The 19072-nt window shown below is 64.0% G+C and overlaps 1 protein-coding gene across 1 annotated transcript; it reads right to left on the bottom strand.

Moving 5' to 3' along the window:
- Positions 1-1791: 1791 nt before the first annotated feature.
- IL17REL (interleukin 17 receptor E like) lies at positions 1792-18814 on the bottom strand. The gene is made up of 16 exons (XM_047785936.1): positions 18229-18814; positions 15458-15485; positions 9114-9263; positions 8832-8941; positions 8514-8628; positions 8217-8261; positions 7818-7957; positions 7591-7662; positions 7455-7509; positions 6977-7140; positions 6861-6905; positions 6551-6608; positions 6266-6429; positions 6017-6097; positions 5851-5908; positions 1792-5078 (listed from the first exon to the last, which is right to left on the bottom strand). The coding sequence occupies exons 1-16, from the start codon at positions 18583-18585 to the stop codon at positions 5053-5055; spliced, it is 1668 nt and encodes a 555-aa protein (XP_047641892.1). The 5' UTR covers positions 18586-18814; the 3' UTR covers positions 1792-5052.
- Between the last annotated feature and the right edge of the window lie 258 nt (positions 18815-19072).

Below are 19072 nucleotides of genomic sequence, written 5' to 3'. Positions count from 1 at the left end.
CTCATCCCACATCCGATTCGGTTTTCCACCCCGCACACCCGGGGCAAGGCTCCCCGCACCCCCGCCCGCCAGCCCGCGCGCGCCACGCCCCTCCCCGCCCCGCGTGCGGGGCTGAAGCTGATCCCCAGGGCCGCCTCCCAAGTCTGGCTCGTGGCCGCCGCCCCCGTCCCGGCCTGATGCTTTCTCTGTGCTGCAGAAAACTGTACGCTTCATCACGCACGTGGAGAGTTTCAGAAAGAAAGATCCAGTCGCCTCCTAAAGCAATAAGCAGCCATTTGAAACGAGCATTGAAACAATCAGAATCTTATTGGAAGCGGCACTCAGGAAGGTTCCGCAGGAACCTACCGCTGCTTGCGTTTCGGCTGCAGCAGGGCGAACGCGGACGAGCCGGCTCCGCGGCTGACGGCTGGGCTGGCGGGGTGGATGCGCCCGGCGGATTCCACTGCCGCCCGCGTTGCGTCTGGAGGCCCCGCTGCGGGGTCCCATCGGCCCTCCCTGCCCGCGGAGCTGCCTCCCCTTCCTCTGGCGACCCTGACCCGGACACCCAAACCCTGGCCCCTGCACCAGCTCCCAGGGCTGAGTCCCAGCCAAGCCAAGCCTCTCCTGCTCAGCAGAACTCAGCTCACAGCTGCAGCCTGGCCCCTACGCTTCCTGCAAACCGGAAAATCTCCAAACTGCTGAACATGCTGGATCCAGCAGCTCGGAGGGATCACCCGTTTCTTTGTTCCCCCCTGACTCAACTCAGGAGCTGTCCTTCTGCCCTGCATCCAAGGCCGGCCTCCAGTGGGGCTTCCTCCCCAGACTCCTCTTGTCCAGGTGGGTTCTCCTCTCCAGATGCTCATCATCCAAGCTTCCTGCGCTTGCCCAGCAGCCGGTGACCGGCACCCCCTTCCTCCTGGAATCTTTCCTCCCTCCTCAGCTCTGACCCCCCCACCACCTCACCGGGCCTCTCCTTATGCCCGCTGTGCCACACTGGGTCTCTGCTGCCACAGCAAGCTTGGCGAACAGAAGGCTGTGAGATGACACAGGCAAAGTCCTGAAGAGAGGGAGAATGGGCATGTGTGTCTGTACGACCGGTCACTTTCCTGTGCAGCAGAAATTATCACAGCCTTGTAAATTAACTGTACTTCAATAAAACTTAAAAAAAAAAAAAAGTCCTGAAGCAAAAGAAAAACGTGTCAACCAAGAATTCTATAGCCAGTAAGACCATCTTTCAGAAATGAAGGAGAGGAGTTCGCGTCATGGCTCAGGGGTAATGAAAACGACTCGTATCCTTGAGGACACAGGTTCAATCCCTGGCCTCGCTCAGTGGGTTAAGGGGCTAGTGTTGTCGGCAGCTACAGCTCCGATTTGAACCCCAGCCTGGGAATTCCATACATTGCAGGTGTGGCCCTCAAAAGCCAAAAAAAAAAAAAAAAAGAAAGAAAGAAAGAAAGACAGAAAAATGAAGGGGAAAATAGGACTCTCCGGAGAAGTACAGAGAGTTCCTTGTTAGTGGAGCTGCCGTCCTGGAAAAGCAGACGAGGGTCCTTTCAGGCTGGATGTCCGCACGCCGGACGGCAGCTCAGAGCCACCAGAAAGTACAAAACGTGGTAAAGGTACCTGCATGGGAGACGTGAAAAGTCTGTGTGATTGCAGTTTGGGTTTACAACACCCATTTTTCCCGACTCGACTTAAAAGGCAAATCATAAACCTCCGTGAACGGACACGAGTTGAAGATGAAGCTGTGACACCACCAGGGGCAGGGGTGGGGCCGTGGGAGCAGAGCGTATACTCTTGAAACTAAATTGGTATTTTTACTCAAAATAGATTTTTATACGTTGAGGTTTTCAGCTGTAATTCCCAAGGAAGCCATTAAGAAAAGAACCGGAGCCCAGACAAGGCAGGGACGGAGGAACAGGGAAGAAACCATTCAGCCACGCAGACAGCAGGAGCTGCGATGGAGTAAACCCTTTCTTTTCAGTAATGACTTTAACTGTGAGTGATTAGACGCTCCAACTAAAAGGCCGAGGTTAGCAAAGACATCCAACCGTATGCCGTGGCCCAAAAACTCACTTTACAGAGGTGCAGAGAGGTTGAAAGGGAAAGGGTGGAATGAGACATTCCACACAAATGGGCGTGAGAGCAGAAGCTGTGTTCTCATCACACGAGGTAAGCTCTACGTCCTGTGCCCTCGAGGGCAGGCATCATCCCTCTGGAGATCCGTGCGGAAGGGGTTGCTCCTGCCTGGCTCGTAAGAGAGGGTGAGACGCCCTCTTTGCAACCTCCCGCTGCTCAGCCAATAGGAAAAACGTGCCATTCTTTTCTGCTTTTGCGAAAGGACGTTCGGGGCGTTAACCCTGTGTCCCCAGGGGTGTCTGTCCACTAACTCCTGTCTTTGCCTGAGACCTGTGCTGCCACGCTGCCCCCGAGACCATCTCAGAAAGTATCCTGCTCCTGTTTCACTTTCTGAATAGCTTTTTATATCCTAGATAATTTACCGTTGTTTTTTTTTTTTTTTTTTAACTTTTATGCCTCTCTTCTCTGCCTGGGACAGGGATCTGTTCTGATCACTGAGAGAGCAGCTCACAGAAAGTGCTGCATGAATGACTGGCTCCTCGTATCAGCAGGTGCCAGCTCCGGGCCCTGTTTCACTCGTAGCCAAGGTACCAAAGTCAGGACACCCCATGGTTCCACCTGCCTGCCACACCCTTCACCTGCCCCCCCCCCCCCCGTTAGAACCAGGCTCACGTGTCGCCAGGACCACTTCCTCTCAGTGGCATCCGTCCCACCCTTCCTATTTGCTCTCCCCGCCTCCTTCCCACGCTGGTACCGGGTGGCCCTTATCGGTTCCATATTGAGCTGTTTGTGGCCCGTCTTCCCCACGCACAGGTCAGGTCCAGGTAGGGTGGCCTGTGGCCCCATGCCTGGGTTTTGGATGGAAAATCCTGACCCGAGAAGCCCTCAGTGCAGGGCAGACCCAGGGGCGGGGGGGGGGGTGTCCCCAGCTCTGGGGACAATGCTGCTTGTTCTTCGAGCTGGGACACTGGGGCCCCCGGGGGCTGCTCGGTGCCTGCTTGAGGAATGAATGAGTGAATGAATGAGGCACACTCGGACATCCGAAGGCCCACCCTGGCTAAGCCGTGAGCCCGGGCAGGGGGCGGTGCGTGGATGGAGTTTCCTGCTGCTGGGGGCAGTTACCCGCCCAGGCAGTGGACCTGTGCGGCCATGGCGCTCTGGGTGTGGTTCCAGATCCTAACGTGGAGGGGGGATGCAGGGTCCAGCTGGGAATCCGGCACTGAGTGCCACCACCACTTGGTGGCAGCACACACTGGCAGCAGGGCAGCTGGGGCCCTGAACATCTTTAGTCCCTGGAGGGCACAGCTGTCGCCTCTGTTTGCATCCCCCCACCCCCTGCCTCCCTGGCGGGGCAGCCACGTCAAGTTCCAGGAGCCTGCGACCAGTCAGTTCCCAGCAGCCACCCCAGCAAGTCCTCCCCGCTCCGGCAGGCAAGGATTCCTGGGGCTTCTCTTCCTGGGCCAGGGGACCCATGGGTGGTCCTGGCATGGGGCGGGGGAGCAGGAACTTGGGGGGCACTGAGCCAGAGCTGGGATCTTGTGCCCCCACCTGGCCCTGTGCCTGGATGGGGAGGGGGCGCCTGGGGTCAGCGGGTCTCCAGAGCTTGGCAAGGGGTCCTCCGCTGAGCCCAGAGCCACAGCCCCACGGGGCGGGAGGGAGCCCGGGGCTTGAGGTGTGGGCAGCCCTGTCGGTAGTCCAGGGGGCTGCCTTCGGGCCGAGTGGGTCCCACTCTCCCTCCCACAGATAGGGCGGTTGGGGCTGTTGGTGGAGGGGCAGCAGGCTCCACCTGCTGTTGTCTGTGGCCCACCCTCGCCCCCAGCTGCGGTCATGGCCCCCGGATCCCGTTTTAGGAGGTGCATCCGGGCCCTGTGGTCCCCCACCCCCACCCCGAGGAGCCGGCCTGCCCCGTGGACCCCGTCTCTGTCCTCACGGCAGGAGGCACGCCAGCTGGCCAAGTGGCTCCTGCACGAGCAGCTCGCTGGCTTTGCGCGCGGGGCAGCAGCCCTTGTAAGCGGCAGGACGAGAAGGCCAGCGACCGAGGGACGGCCAGGCCGGGGCCTGGAGGTAGGTGTGCACTGGTGGATGGTGGCGTCCCTGCCCGTCCCTGTGTGCTCTGTGAGCAGGTGGCAATGGCGACGGTGGCTGGGGGGTGGCCCGGTGGTCCTTGTCAGCCAGCAGAAGAGTCCTGTGAGGGCAGACCCCACCGGCCAAATGCTGGGCGACCTCGGGCCTGGGACACAGAAGTGGCATTGCAGGGCCAAGGGTTCCCCTGTGGTCCTTGAACACAGGTGGCCCATGGTGGCCGCCCGTGCATGTGACACATCTGAGAATGGCATCTGCTGGCAGGAGGCCCCCGAAGCCCCCGGAAGTGGCCAGTCCTCGCTGGCCTGCTGGGGGCCTGGGGGGTGGTGCAGGGCTCCGGGTGGCCTGCCAGCCTTGGGTTCTTAGCAGAGCCTCTGAAGGGTGGAGGGCAAGCTGTGTGAGGGGCCGAGGGCCGGGGGAGGCCCAGCCTGGACAGCAGGGGCTCACCGAGTGTGTAGACCCCAGCCAATGAGGGGTGCTCTCAGCAGGAACCCGAAGTGGTCCTGGGCCCTCAGAGCCGCTCAGCTGCAGAAAGGGTGGGCCCACGCCCTGCACTCCAGGCCCTGGCCCTGGTTGTCCAGAGGGGGGAGCCTGGACCAGGCTGAGATGGGGCAGGTCAGGGGCTGGGCCCTCTGGGGGAGGGGGCACCCCGGGCAGCCATTCACTTGGCGCCCACTCAGGGGTTTCGGGGGGGCTGAAGGTCCTTCGTCTGACCTGAAGCCATGCCTGGCCCAAGGGGCCCGGTGGAGCCACAGCCTCTGGAGCTCCGGCAGGGCCACAGGCCCCACAGTCAGGGGCCAGGCAAGGCCTGGCCCTCGCGTCAGAGCCTGGGGTCCAGGTGTGAGTTGACCCCTTTCCACAGCCCTGCCATCGGGCCCTGGCGCTTGCTTCTTCTTGGCGAGACACCTGGCCTCAGGCTGCTGTCCCCTGGGTGGCAGCTGGGAGGGAAGAATGCGGGGCTGGCTCGAGCTGCCCGGTGCCCACCTCACCTGGGGCACTCCCACCCCAGCCCTCTCTGGGTGCCCAGTCCTGGCGAGCCGGTGCCCAGGGGGCAGGCGAGCGTCCCATGGCCGGGGCGTCCACCCAGACCCAAGAGCAGCGTCCGCCCCCCTGGGTCTCCCACTTGAGCGGCGCCCAGTCACCCGCACTCTCACAGGCCTGTCCCCAACCTGGGGACGCGCTCAGCACGGCCCCAGGCTAGCCCCAGGTCACCTGGCTGGCAGGTACTGGCACCCCTGTCCAGACTCTGGGCCCCTGGGCGGGGCCCTTTGGCCTGTGATCTATGGGGTGACCCTTGCTGGGGAGCAAGACCCAGACCTGGCGGCAAGGCTCTGCGGAAGGGTCGGGGAGGCGGAGGATGCAGGTCTGGGGGCCTTTCCTGGGGGAGGTGGGCAGGAGTGGGGCTGCCCCGGAGCGGCCGTGACTCAGCTGTGCTCAGAGGGGGTGGGGGACACTCCGGGAGGAGGCCGCAGCTTCACTGCCACTGAGGCCCCCCCCGGAGGAGCCTCGAGCCCCCAAGTCAGGGACGGGCCCCAGCCCAGAAGCCTGGCTCTGAGGTGGTTATCGGCCCCCCCATCTCCTGTGCAGTGCACCCCACCCCCCACCCCCGATCGTGACAGTGGGAGACGAGGGACCCCGGCCGGGCCGTGAGCAGAGGCTGGCGCCGGGTGCTTGGCCTCTTGTGGCCCCGAGGGCTGTGCCGGGACTCACCGCACGGAAGGTCACACAGCTGCTGGGGGGCCGAGAAGTGGGCATCGGTCCTCCTGACCTGCGGGCCGGGCGGGGGCGTGGGTGGGCACGGCCTTAGTCCCGCCCACACCCCCGGGAGAGGCGGGAGGTCCTGGGAGAGCAGGAGTGCGGGGGCAGCGGCACCCACCTGGATGCAGGTGCCGGGCGCACAGGCCTCGTCCTCGGGAATGTCCACGAAGGCCGCCACAGGCTCCTCCGTGGGGTCACCCTGGGCCGGGGGAGGGAAGGTCACAGGCAGCAGAGGTGCAGGCCAGGCTGCCCCGCGTCCCCAGGCCCCAGGCCCACGCGTGTGCGGGGTGCATGGCTGCTCGGGACCGTGGGGCAGGGAGGGGTCCCCTCCCTGATCCCAGGGCAGTGCCCACCCCGCCCAGCTCACTGAGGCTGCAGGGATGGCGGTGGCCTGGAGCGCTTGGCGGCAGGCCGAGGGCCACGTCCCTCCTTGCTGACACAGGCACACCTGGAAGCGGGCAGGGCTGGGCGAGAAGAAGGCCACCCGGAGGCGGCCCGGAGCCGGGGCCGGCTGGACGGTCATCTTCCAGGCTGCAGGGGGGAGAAGTGAGGCCCGGCACCGCCCCCCTCCCAACCCCACGAAGCAGCCGCCTTCGTCATGAGCCTCCCTGACCGAGAGGCGTGTACACAAGCAGAGAGAAGGGCCTCTCACCTGGGAAGCGCAGCTGCTGGAAAGGGCACCTCAGCCGGACGCCCAGGCTCGTGGAGAACTGCAGGGAGGCCAGAGCCACAGCTGGGCCGCGTGTGCAGGGACAGGTGGGGCAGGGCAGCCTGGGCCCCTTCTCAGCCCCCCAGGACGGGTTACACTCCCCTTACCCCCTACTGCGCGAGCAGGAGGGGCTCCGAGGGGCTGCTGGGAGGCTGGACCCCAGGGCCGGGCAAGGCACAGGGGGACACGAGGCGGCAGGCCCCTCCCCAAGCCCTGGTGATGCGCGCGGCAGGCCGCGGCCCAGCCCACTCACCTTCAGGCAGAGCTGGGGCTGCGCGTCCACCAGCGAGTACCGCACCTGAGGGGGCTCATGTCAGCCAGCGCCCGGCGTCCCTCCCCTCCCTGTCCCCGCCCGGTGGGCACACTCACCCTGCGGTGTGCCGGCCGGCCGGAGTGCTCCAGCTCCAGGCAGGGGGCCCCTGGCCCTGGGCGCCAGCACAGGCTCACGTGGCCACTCACGGGGCAGGGGGGTTCCCAGCTCAGCGCCTGGCTGCCCGGCTGGTAGTAGACAGCGTCCCACAACGTCTCTGTGTCTGCGGGACCCTCCCCCCGGACTCGAGTCAGCTGGGCCCCACCGCAGCTGCAGGTGGACCACAGGCCCTGGCACCTGCTCGAGTGACCGTTGGGTCAGGTCCAGGGACTCAGGGGCTTCTGTGGATTTCTGGGCCCCGGCCCCAAACTGGGGCTGTGTGTGCGGGATGGCTGAGCCCTCCCCCTGCCCTCTGTCCCCTAGCCTCAGCCTTCCCAGCTGGGTCAGGCCTGGCCCCACTCTGCTGGGCACCCCTGCCCCACCCATCTCCCACCCTCCTCTCCTCTCTCCCTTCCTCTGGCACCGCAGGGCACTTGCCGTCTTTGAAGGGGCAGGCCTGGATCCGCACGGCGTCGGGGGTCGCAGGCCAGGCCTGCGGGAGAGGCTGGAGTCAGCGGAGGGTCCCCCCATCTTTTTGTCCACTCCGGGCTGTCAAGGCCACACCCTCACTGACCTCAAGGCACAAGCATGGCAGCTCTTGGCTGTAGGGCAGGGAGACTCTCCGGGAGACCCCGTCCGCTGTCACCTGCAGCGGAGTGAGGGGCTCAGGCCGCGCCCTGGCTGGCAAGCGAGGTCCGGGGCAGACAGACAGACAGACAGACAGACGGGGCAGGGTGGGCCGGGCCTGAGCCAGGACGGGCGGGGCTTGGGCCGTGGGGTGGGGCTTGGAACCGGGCTCACCCGCACCGGGGCGCCTGCCTCCTCACAGGTGAACCGCTTGAGGCAGAGCCGCACGTAGTAGTCGCGGCCCCCAGGAGCCTCTGGCACCTGCACCAGAACGACCTTGTGGCTGCGGGCCACCCAATAGGAGAGCTTCCCGGCTGTAGGAGGGCAGCAGGTGGGGTCGCCCTGGGGCCAGAGGTCACCGGGCACAGGGCTCCATCTTCACAGAGGAGAGGGAGGGAGTCTGACGGCCCGCCCAGGTGGTGACCCCTGCCAGACCCAGGCCTCTCGGGAGTCGCCCACCTGAGGACGCATCATTTCCCAAGGAGGGCGGGCAGACGACCCTAGTGGGAGGCCTGCGGGTGCCCGCCACAGCCCGAGTCTTCCCGGGCGATGGGGCGGAGGAGGGGGTCTCACCAAAGCAGTCTGGCACGGCCCTCCCCACGTCCTCGTCGCTGCAGTCTGCAAATGCAGGGCCATGGTTGGCTCGGCCCTCTGCCCCCAGAGGCCATGCCCCAAGCAGGGCTTCTGCCTGGAGGGTTTCTAGAAGTCCCTCCTCTCCAGGGAGACTATGACCCCAAATTAAGCCACATGCCCTTGCTGGGAGCTGTCCGGAGGGGGGCCCTGCTCCCTGCCCTCGGTCCGTCCCATCCCGAGTCATGCCCTGGGGGGCTGGGTGGCAGCTGTGTCCATGCCTGCCCCCAGGGCTCCCACCTTCCACCCGGTACTGCTGGTCCAGCTGGATCCCGCAGAAGTGGGGGACGGTCCTCAGGGTGACGTAGAGGCTCTGGGCCACGCCCACCTCAAAGCAGTCGAAGTGCACCTGGAGCTGGGCAGGGACAGGTGTGAGCCGCGGGACCTGGGGGCCCCCTCCTGCGTCCTTCCACCCCCCACCCCCCGGGCCAGCTCCACCTCGCACAGCCAGAACTCAGGGCCCAGGGTGGCCAGGAGCAAGCGCGGGGACAGCTGCTGCTGCTGCCCGGCAAAGGCTGGCAGCCGGACGGGCAGGTCCGGGGCAGACCCCGGCCTCACCTGCTGCCCCCCCTGCGGCCAGCGGGAGGCCCTGCGGATGCGCACGCTCTGGCACTGCGTCTCCTGGGTGTCCAGGCTCACGGAGCAGGCCTCCAGGCCCCGCAGGCTCTCTGGGTGGAGGGAGGGGCCGGCAGACTGTCAGACGCCCTTCCCTCTTCTCTCGGAAGGGAGTCCGCAGGCCCCCTGCCCTGCCCCGCCCCGGCTGTCATGGGATTAAAGGAGCCCTGAGCCCCTGCCCCATTCCTGGGTGTCACCATCCCCCCTTGCGAGGCTGCCTCTCACCGTGCGGCGTGAGGGAGGCTTGTACCCGCAAGAGCAGGGCGCAGCCGTCAGGGGGGCTGCACTTCATGGCGGTGGAGAGCGCCAGGGCCTCCAGCACCGACCTGGACATGGACGTGGGTGGCTGCTGGCAGAAGCTGTTGAAGATATTTCCTGGGGAGGGAGAGGGAGGGTGAGCACCTTGGTTCCACGGGGGGGGCGGGGGGGAGGCTCTGTGGGTGTTGGCTGTGCGTGGGGGCGGCTCTGGGGCTGCACAGTCTGGGGGTTCCCTGCCCCAGTGGGGTCAGGGAACCTGGCCCCTGGGGAGTGGTGGGCCCACCCTGAGCCCTGCTCGGACCTGTGTGTTGGGCACCAGGAGGGGGGCCCAGGTCAAGGCAGTGGCCTCACCTGGTGTGGCCCGTACTGCTGTCACCAGGCCAGCAGGGGGCCGAGGAACCCACCCTTGGCAAGCCGGCAAGCCCCACTGATTTCAGAGACGAGCAAGAGGAAAGGCCTGCGGGGGCCGGGACATGACCACGAGGTCACTGCAGCCTGGGGCTCTGTCTGTCCACAGGCAGGCGGGACTGGCCTGAGGGTCAGAGCATGGGTGACAGCGGTCAGGCCAGGTGTTGTGCAGGGAGCTGGCCAGAGCCGCTGCAGTGATAATGCTGGATCCTTAACCTGCTGAGCCACCAGGGAACTCCCTGCTCAGTTTTCAAGATGGCTTGGTTCACAGAGACGAGCAATTCTTTCTTAAAATATATGAACGCATGGGTCTCACCACGGGCTGCAGTTCACGGCAATGCTTCTTGTCTCTTGAGGCTCGAATGCCACCCTCTGTGTGGCGCATGCTCCTCTGCTGGCTCCCACCAGCTTCGGAGCTGCCCCTCTGCCCCTCGGTGCTTCCTCACCTCTTAAGACAAGACGGCCCAGGCTCTTCTTGGCCATTTTCTGTCCCAGACTAGAGGTTGGTCACTTCTTTCAGAAGCCCTGCCTGGTTTCCTTTTTTTTTTTTTTGGTCTTTTTGCTATTTCTTTGGGCCGCTCCCGCGGCATATGGAGGTTCCCAGGCTAGGGGTCGAATTGGAGCTGTAGCCACCGGCCTTCGCCACAGCGACGTGGGATCCGAGCCGCGTCTGCGACCTACACCACAGCTCACGGCAACGCCGGATTGTTAACCCCACTGAGCAAGGGCAGGGACCGAACCTGCAACCTCATGGTTCCTAGTCGGGTTCGTTAACCACTGCGCCACGACGGGAACTCCCGAGAAGCCCTGCCTGGTTTCCTTTGTGAAGAGCGGTGTTTGAGGGCCGCCGGGAGGCTGGCGGCGGCGGCGTGGTCACCGGTTTTCCGATTCACGCTAAGGTCACCGCGTCTGAGTGAGGGCTTCCGACCGCATCCCACCTACTTCCTTCATGCCGAGGTCCCGACTCTCGGGGTCCCAGGAGAGAGTCCAGTGAAAGTTGGTCCCGTCACCTGCTCTGTCGGCTCCTCGCACAGGTCTGGGCCGCGGCGCTCACGGGAACCGGCGGGAGCCTGTCCGGGCCCGGGCCCCCCAGTGTCCCCTTCTGTGGGTGCCCCCCACCTGCATCCTCGGGGCGCAGCCGTGACACGCCGCGCCGTCTCCCTTTCCATGGGGAGCCCCGGCTTGGCCAGCGGCCCTGGATGCAATTCAACGCCGGATCCTGGACCCACTGCCCTGGGCCGGGAGCCAGCTGGCACCTCCAGGGAGACAAGCTGGACCGTTAACCCGCTGCCCACAGCGGGAACTCCCCTCACCCTGCCTCTCACACGGACCCCGTTAGGAGTCTGGCCGCCTGGGGCTCGTTCCCAGGAGAGTCCTTGGGACGCTATCTCGAGAGTCCCCGCCCGCTCGCCATTCATACCTGAGGGTCAGTTCTCTTTTATCGAGATGTGTTTGCCACGTAAGGTGGTGTGAACGTGAGGGGCAGACACCCTGTGGGAGCACTGAGAGGCTGTGGTGACCCTCCCACAGGGACGCGCCTCTGTCAGGTCACCCCATTCTCCTTCCTTTTTTGTGGTTGGATTAATGAAGTTCTGGCCTCAGAACAAGCTTGAGGTTATCACACAACGAGGTGTCTTTACTTACTATATTCTGCATTAAGGATTTTTGCAAAATCTTTTTAGGGCCTCACCTGCGGCATATGGAGGTTCCCAGGCTAGGGGGCTCGTCGGAGCTCCAGCTGCCAGCCTACACCACAGCCACAGCAACGCCAGATCCGGGCCGTATCTGTGGCCCGCACCACAGCTCACGGCAACGCCAGATCCTTAACCCACTGAGTGAGGCCAGGGATTGAACCTGCATCCTCGTGGGCACTAGTCAGATTCGTTTCCGCCGAGCCACAATGGGAAGTCCGGGAGGCCTAGTTCTGACTGGGATCCTATCTCCAGAAAGATCCCTCTTCTGTCACCTTTGTGTAGTGTTTAAAAATAGGGTGGGTCTCGGAGTTCCTTGCCGTGCAGTGGGTTAGGATCCAGTGTTGTTCCTGCTGTGGTCCGGGTTCCATCCTGGGCCCAGGAACTTCACAGCCCGCGGGTGCGGCCAGAGGAAAAAGGCGTACTTGCTCTTTCCGCTTCCCAGCCCTCCCGTCTCCCGTCGGCACCTGCTCTCTTCTAGCCTCTGCCGCCCTTGCCCTGCTCAGCCTTTGCGGCCTCTCTGTGCGGAGCCGTCTCCCAAGGGGTGCGGTGCAGGGGTCCAGGCCCCGCGTCCACCTGTGCAGAGCAGGCAGCCCCTCGGGGGACTGCGTGCGCCCCGGAGGCTCTTGCCGTCTGTGGGGTTCGGAGCACTCAGTCTGTCGGACACCCTCCTGCTTCCGCGGCCCGGACGCCGCGGCCCCGCCCTTGGGGCTTTGGTGTCGTCTGTCTCGGGTCGTCGGAGCGCGCACCGCCTCTGTTTACCGCCTCGAGGGCTCATCGCGAGCCAGCCGGGCAAGCCACGCCCACGGCCACCATCTCCCGGGACAGTTTAGGAAAGAGGAGCAAGAGGGGACACGCTCCAGAAGAAATCGGTAACTGGTGGGGGTGACGGAGACGTGGGCCTGGCTCAGAAACACGGGTGGGTCAGGAACCAGCCCCCCGGCAGGAAACCCGCCGTGTCGGGGGCCGGGGCGGCGCCTGGGCAGAGGGGTGGCCACAGCTGGACGTGCAGGTGTCGAAAGCTGACAACTGGATTCCTACCTCGCACCACACGGAGACATAAATTCTGGACGAACGAAAGCCCTAAATCTGAAACAGGAAACTCTGGTACAGACGTGGGGGAAACACAGGGGCAAGTCTGCATGCTTGACACACGGAGCAGGACCCCGGGTTCCTCCCCCAGGCCCCCCGCCTGCCTCTCGTCTGCAGAAAAAGGTTTGTCGGGAATGAGTCTCATCCAGAGACGAGAAAACGTAGAAAGAAAGGAAAGCAGTCAACCAGGACCCAATAGTCTCGGTTCAGTCACCGAGCAAAGTCGAGGCCCCTTGGCGCCTCCTCTCGGGCTGCAGCTCCTGCTCTGAGCCCGTCCTGGGGGCGGCGCTGCAGACGCTGAAAGCCCCCCCCCCCCCCGACGGAAGATGCTGACCACGTGGTGACCAGACGGTGGCCAGGATATCCGCTGCCGCAACTCGGAGACCTGGCCATGGAAACGGGCCCAAACGGACCCTGGGGATGAAGACGCACCGCCCTTCAATCAGGATGCCGCTGGTCAGACCGCCTGTGACCTGTTTCAGGGTGACTGACAGCTGGCTGTGCTGTTTTGCAGGCAGCCCCTCGCCCCTATGCACCCCTGAAGCTTCGCCTGACTGTCAGGGGGGCGTCGGCCTTTGGACAGGAGTCCACCCTCCCCTCCAGGTGCCAGAATAAAGCCACCTTTCCCGTCCACCAACCTCGGCTCTCAACTATCAACTTTGAGCTGTGAGCAGCTAGACCCCACTTTCAGTAAGAACCTCAGGATTGGGGAGAATTTTTCTTATTTTTTTCTTCCTTCCTTTCTTCCTGTCTTTTCTTCTTATGACCACACCTGCAGCACATGGAAGTTCCCGGGCCAGGGACTGAATCTGGGTTACAAATGCTGGGTCCTTTAACCCAGTGTGCTGGGCTGGGGATGGAACCCCAGGCTCCACAGCAACCCGAGCCACTGCAGTCGGAGTCTTAGCTGCCCCACGGTGGGAGCTCTGGGGATTGGGAAGAATTTCTCAAAAGATCCCCTCAAACCCATAGAATCCACGAAAGAGGAGGCTTATACGTATAATTATGCCGAAGTCAAAAGTGCTGGGTGGCACCGCAAGGCTGAGGAGAGAGCCTGGGGAGGTCTCTGTGACGCAGGCGACAGCCCCCACACGACAGCCCCCACAGGGACAACAGAGGCGGCGGCCGACGAAACGGGAGGGCGCACCCTTGTCTCAGTAACGTCGGAGACACACAGCGGGAGCTGGGGACGCCGTGGCCTCACAAAATGTCCCCCCCCCCCGGTTCTTTATGACATCAAACCAACAGATGTCGTGAAGCCAGAGCCCCCGCCCCCCCAGAGGCCCTGCTGGTGGAACGATAAGCCCTGGAATTCTTGATGCTGACGGAAGGTGGCTGGGCGGCCTGTACTGTCACTGACGGGGGTGGGCACGGAGACGGGGAGGCCCCTCCCGGCCCCCCCACTGCCCCGGGACGCACCTGCCAGGTCCTCCCCCTCCTGGGCACCGCCGGCTCGCACGCAGCTCCTTGGGGTGGACACCGCGGGCCTGGGTCACAGAGAGGGGGAGGGAACACAAGGGACCGAGGGTCTGGAGGGAGCTGCCAAGCAGTGACCACGACGGGAAGAATGTCACAGACAGAGCGCAGGAAAAAGTCAAAGAAAGAGGGGAGCAGGAAAGAAACGGAAGAAGGGGGAGAGGAATCGACCGTGGTGTCCCCGTCGGGACAAGGACACTGCCTCAGTGAAGCCAGGGGTCAGTGGAGGAGGCGGGCCCACCGGAGGGCAGTCAAGGAACCACGCAACCCCCTTCAGGACAAGTGAGCGCAGGAAAAACTCAAACCACGGGCTGGAAACGGGTGAGACGATCGCACAAAAGCGGCGGCGAGACCGCAAGGGACGGAGCCGGCCGTGGGGGGGGGCGGCGCCAGGGCTCAGGGTGGAGCGAAAGCCTCTCCCGGACATTAGGGACGAGCCACATGGGAGAGCAAAGCACCCTAGGGCCTGGAAGAGGGACGGACAGGTGTCGCGGGGGTGGCGTGGACGCCTGACGGCCTGGGGACAGGAGGAGGGCTCCCGGCCTCCGGGGGAAATGCCAGGTTGGCCTCCGACCTCAGCGGATGTGGCCAGAAGGTGGAGCCGTGAGCGGCCCTGGAGAAGTCTGGAGGGAGGCCACGTCCAGCAACCAGACTGCCTCTGGGGTGACCGATGACACTCAATGCCCGATGACCACTGACCTCTGGTTACACAAACCGGGGACACGGCCTGGGGGTGGGGGGAGTCTCATTCCTTAACCTTGGAGGGGCTCTCGAGGAAACGACCCCTCTTGAGGTGAAGAAACTTTAAAGTCGTGCCATTTCTTTGGTTTCTTTTTTCCTATGAAATTCAAGTCAAATACGGGAGTTCTCGTTGTGGCTCAGTGGAAACGAATTGGACTTGCACCTAAGGAGGATGCAGGTTCGATCCCTGGCCCTGCTCAGTGGATGGGGGATCCGGCATGGCTGTGGCTGTGGTGCAGGCCGGCAGCTGCAGCTCCAATTTGACTCCTAGCCTGGGAACCTCCCTGTGCCATGAGTGTGGCCCTGAAAAAAAAAAAAACAAAAAAAAAGCAAGCCAAAATTTTAAATGGAACGAGGTAATTTCACTTTTATAAAATATTTGTTTTATCTAACAGTATATTTGCCTACAAACACATCTAGAACAATGTTTTCCTAATGTAAATACTATTTATCTGTATATGAGGCTCTGGAGCAAGATTTAATTTAACTTTTCTCCTTAGATATCCCTTTTAATAAACATAAACAGTGCTTGCAAAGACCATGAAGTTATTTTAAAATGGGATGTCATGTTACACTGGGCAAAAATGGGAAATTCTGATAAGAGAAAACGGGGGTTTCCACAGATTGCTGGTGGGGTGTAAACTGGCGTTGCCACTTGGAAAAGGAATAGATTTCAATAAAACAAGAAGGCATGACTTCTACACCCAGCAGGCCCACAGCTGGGCATGAGCCAGGGCCTTGCCCTTGTGCACCGGGCGGTGGGCAGGGGCGTCCAGGGCCTGGGCCGTGTGCGGTGGGCGGGGGAGGGAGACCCCGGCTGCAGGACAGACCTGGCTCCCGGGAGGACAAGAGGACCGAGGGCCAGAAGGACAGTGGGTCCCCCTCAGCCTGAGATGTACTCACGGTTCACGCGGCTCTTGCAGGTGAAGCCCTGGGGACAGAACAATGAGAAGGAGTGAGGGGTTGGCTCGGCCACCTCCAGTCCACCCCCAAACCTGCCCTGGGTGACCTGGACCCCAGGGGCTTCAGGCCCCACTGCCCCGGACCGCACGCCGACTTCCAGGGCTGGCCCCGGCAGCTCCCGCAGCGCTGCCCCCCCAACACTGACTGTCCTTCCCTGAGCCGGCGCTGTCGGGGTGCTGGGTTCGGGATGACAAGGGGGAGACACGACACAGTAGGTCATGTGCACGTCAGATGCGGAAAGGCACCTGGGAAGATAACAGGGCTTGGGGGCTGCAGCTGTGCTTAGGGTGGTCCAGCGGCTGCCTCGAGTGAGGGTTGGGAGCTCTGGGACGGGGGGCAGCCTGGGACCCCCTTTCCCGCTGGACTCTCAGCTTCCCAGGGAGAGGGGAGGGGACTAGGGACCCGGTTCAGACAGGGCCTGGGGGGTTGGTCCCCAGTAGGTGGGCTGTGCCCAGGGTCCCACAGTGCCGAGCAGCAGAGCCTCAAACACCTGCATGAGGGGGGGCCCGGGCCTGAGGGCTGCAAGGGGGCTCTGCTGGACAAAGGGCTGCACCCACCTGGTGTCCTGCCCAGAATATGACTGAGCAGGTGGGCAGAGGGCAGGGCAGCCCAGTTCCGCAGGCCAAGGGCACACCCAGGGACAGACCAAGCGAGGCTGAGTGGTGGTGGGTGAGATCCACGGCCCCGAGTGGACTAACAGGGGATACCTGCCTCCGTCCCACAGCGTCTGACGCTGGGAACCAGTGCCGGGCGGCTTCCCACCTACCAGGGCCTGCTCCCATCTCCCACCCCCAAGCTGGAGGGGCTCCCCGGAAGCAGAGCCTTTGGAGGGCACTCCTGCAACCTGGCCCTGGGGCACTGCCCACCCACTGGGGACCTCCTGCTCTGCCTGGGTCTGAAGACCGCACCTGGCTGGGCTGGGTTTTGCAGGCTCATGCGGCCTGGTGAAAACTCCCCCTCAGGGCCCAGCAGGCACAAATGTCAGCGAACCTGTGGCTGCCGCCCAGGGAACCTGGTGTCTCTGGGGCTGGGAGTGGGGGCAGCAGGACGGGGCTGGCGTGACGCCCTGGGGGGGTGTCGGGGCGGAGACAGAGCGGTGCCCCACCCGCCCCAGGGGAAGGGGGTTTCCGTCGGGCTTTTTGGGGCTTCCCGGGTTGGCAGGGTGGCGGGGACCTGCCCGTGGGGCAGGGCGGGTCCTGCGCACTTTCACCATGCCCGTGCCCGGGAGGGTGCCCCTAACCGCCCCACCGTGCCCCAGGCAGCGGCCCTGCCCCCAGACCCCACTGAAGACCTGCCCAGGCCCAGAACAAGGGGGTGCGGGGGAGCAGCAGCCGCCACCCGCCATCCAGGGCTTCCTGACCCCCGTCCTGTTGAGACCCACCCCGCCACCCCAGCAGCGACGCCCTTCCCTCATCGAGGCCTGGCAGGCTCTCGGGCTGCCCCCCTTCCCTAATCCCACCGCCCAGCTGGCGCCAAAGCGGCTGGAACTCCATGCCCCCCCCCACCAGGCCCCTGGCCCCGCCCTTCCAGGATCTCTCTCCTCCTCGCAGCCCTGGCCCGAGGATCTCGCCCTGGCCTCCACTCACCTCCCGGCTGCCCCCAACCTCAGTTCTCCGCATCTGACCCTTTCTTCCAAATTCGAGTTTCCTGCCCGAAAACTTGCCCCCCAGGCCCCCATCCCAGGAAGCACTTCCACCTCTTAAAGGTCCATCTTAGATTTCTGTTTCCTTGAGGTCCGGGACCCTCAGTCCGTCCAAGTCCATCTCCACAGGGGACCCCAAAGCAGCCCCATCCCGCGATCCATCTCCCCCGAAGCAGGCCCAGGCCCCATCCCCAGCTGGCTCCTCTGCAGCCACCGGTCCCCTCCAACAGCCAGAAGGATCACCGCCCCCCCCCCCCCCCGTGCCTCCCTGCACCTCTGATCTGAGCCCAGCCCCAGACTCTGAGCTCCTGCCTGGCCCCGGCCTCCTGGACCCACGCTGTCCATCAATGAGCCCCCCTGGCCCTCTGCTGGACCCACTCCCAGACCTCAGGGAGCTGCCTTTCCTCCTGACAGTGTTCCCAAGTGTCCCCCAGGGGGCCCAGCCACTGCCCCTGAAACGTGCCCGTGAGCCCTCGCTCCAAAAGTGCCCTCTTCCTGGCCTCACCACCGGGTGTCTTGTGTTTCCACAACTAGGACAGGAGCTCCGCGGTCAGGGGCTGCCTCACTCCTGCTGTCCCCACACAGGGAAGAGCACACAGCAGGTGTCATCAGGGCCACAGCCCGGCCCCCCACGCAGGGCGCCCCGGGGACACAGTCTTCTCAGGGCAGGTGCTGCCTGCGGGGAGTTTCCCATGAGCTGAGCCAGTGAATGTCTCGGGATGACCTGGCTGCAACTCCTTCCCGCCCAGGAAGAGCGGCTCCCGCAGCGTTCCCTCAGCACAGCATCCGCAGAGGCCCAGACGCTGCTGCCTGCAGCCCAGCGCCCTCGATGGGGACACCAGGCTCCGTGAATGCGGGTCCTCGGATGCCCAAGCAAGCACTTCCCAGAGCAGAGCTGCAGGGTCCAGCCCCACACCTCACAGGGATTCCCCAGGACCCCAGACCCCCCTCAGCCTCCTACCGCCCACTGCCCCAGGGCCTGGCACCGCTCCCCTGTCCCCAAGCCCGTGCCCACCTGCGGAGGAACCAGAGTCCACAAGAGGAGAGCCTAAGAGGGGGTCAAGCTCACCTGAGAACAGGAGAGGCCACATTCTGAGACCCTGGGGACCGCCAGGCTCTGGTAAGCGCCCCAGGTCAGGGAGAGTAAGGCCACTGCTTGCCCAGTCAGCATCTGGCCGAGGGACGTGACTGCTGTGTGGGAGCTTGCAGGATGCCCCGTGGCGGCAGCCCCTTGCCCTCCCAGCCTGCAGCTCCAGCCCAAAGACCAACAGGAGCGAGCAGGCGTGAGTTTGCTCCCTGGGGCAGACACTCCCCTCCACAGGGCTGGCCTCCTCACAGCCCCACAGCTTCCGCCCCAGCAGGCGTTTGCTACCGCCTGGACTCCAGCCAGAAGCCTGCGGAGTCCCTGGGCTGCCAAAGGGGACATCCCGGAACTCGGAGTTCTCGTGGCTCAGGTAACCGGGCTCTGCTGGGACTGGCGGCTGGCGCGGCGCTGGCTGGGGGCCTGTGGGCTCAGGGAGCCTCCCTGCATGCTGGCGTCTCCCTGGAATCCCTCACCCCAGAGGGCAGCACCCCGTGGCCTGTAACTCTGGGGCTCGGCTTCTGCTGGGGGTTCCCCCTGCTCCTTCTCCCATTTTCCCAGCAGAGAAGTTTCCCGGCAGCAGCTCCCAGCATCCTGCCCACCTCCAGCCCCAGCCGCATGCACAGAGCAGCAGGAGGAGAGAGCCAAGGCGTGGCTCCGGGGCCCCTGGGTCTCTGCCCCCTGTGTCCAGCCCCATCCTGCACCTGCTAGAGGACAGGACTGGGAGTGCACTGTCCCGTGGGGGGCATGCAAAGGGTGAACGGCTGGAGAGTCCAGGGAACCCCCAGTGTGCTGGGGATCTGCTTGGAACCCCTACAGGCACCCCAAGTGT

This window comes from Phacochoerus africanus, chromosome 7, assembly GCF_016906955.1.
Source record: "Phacochoerus africanus isolate WHEZ1 chromosome 7, ROS_Pafr_v1, whole genome shotgun sequence".
Lineage (NCBI taxonomy): Eukaryota > Metazoa > Chordata > Mammalia > Artiodactyla > Suidae > Phacochoerus > Phacochoerus africanus.
This window is presented reverse-complemented; position numbering and strand designations above follow the sequence as displayed.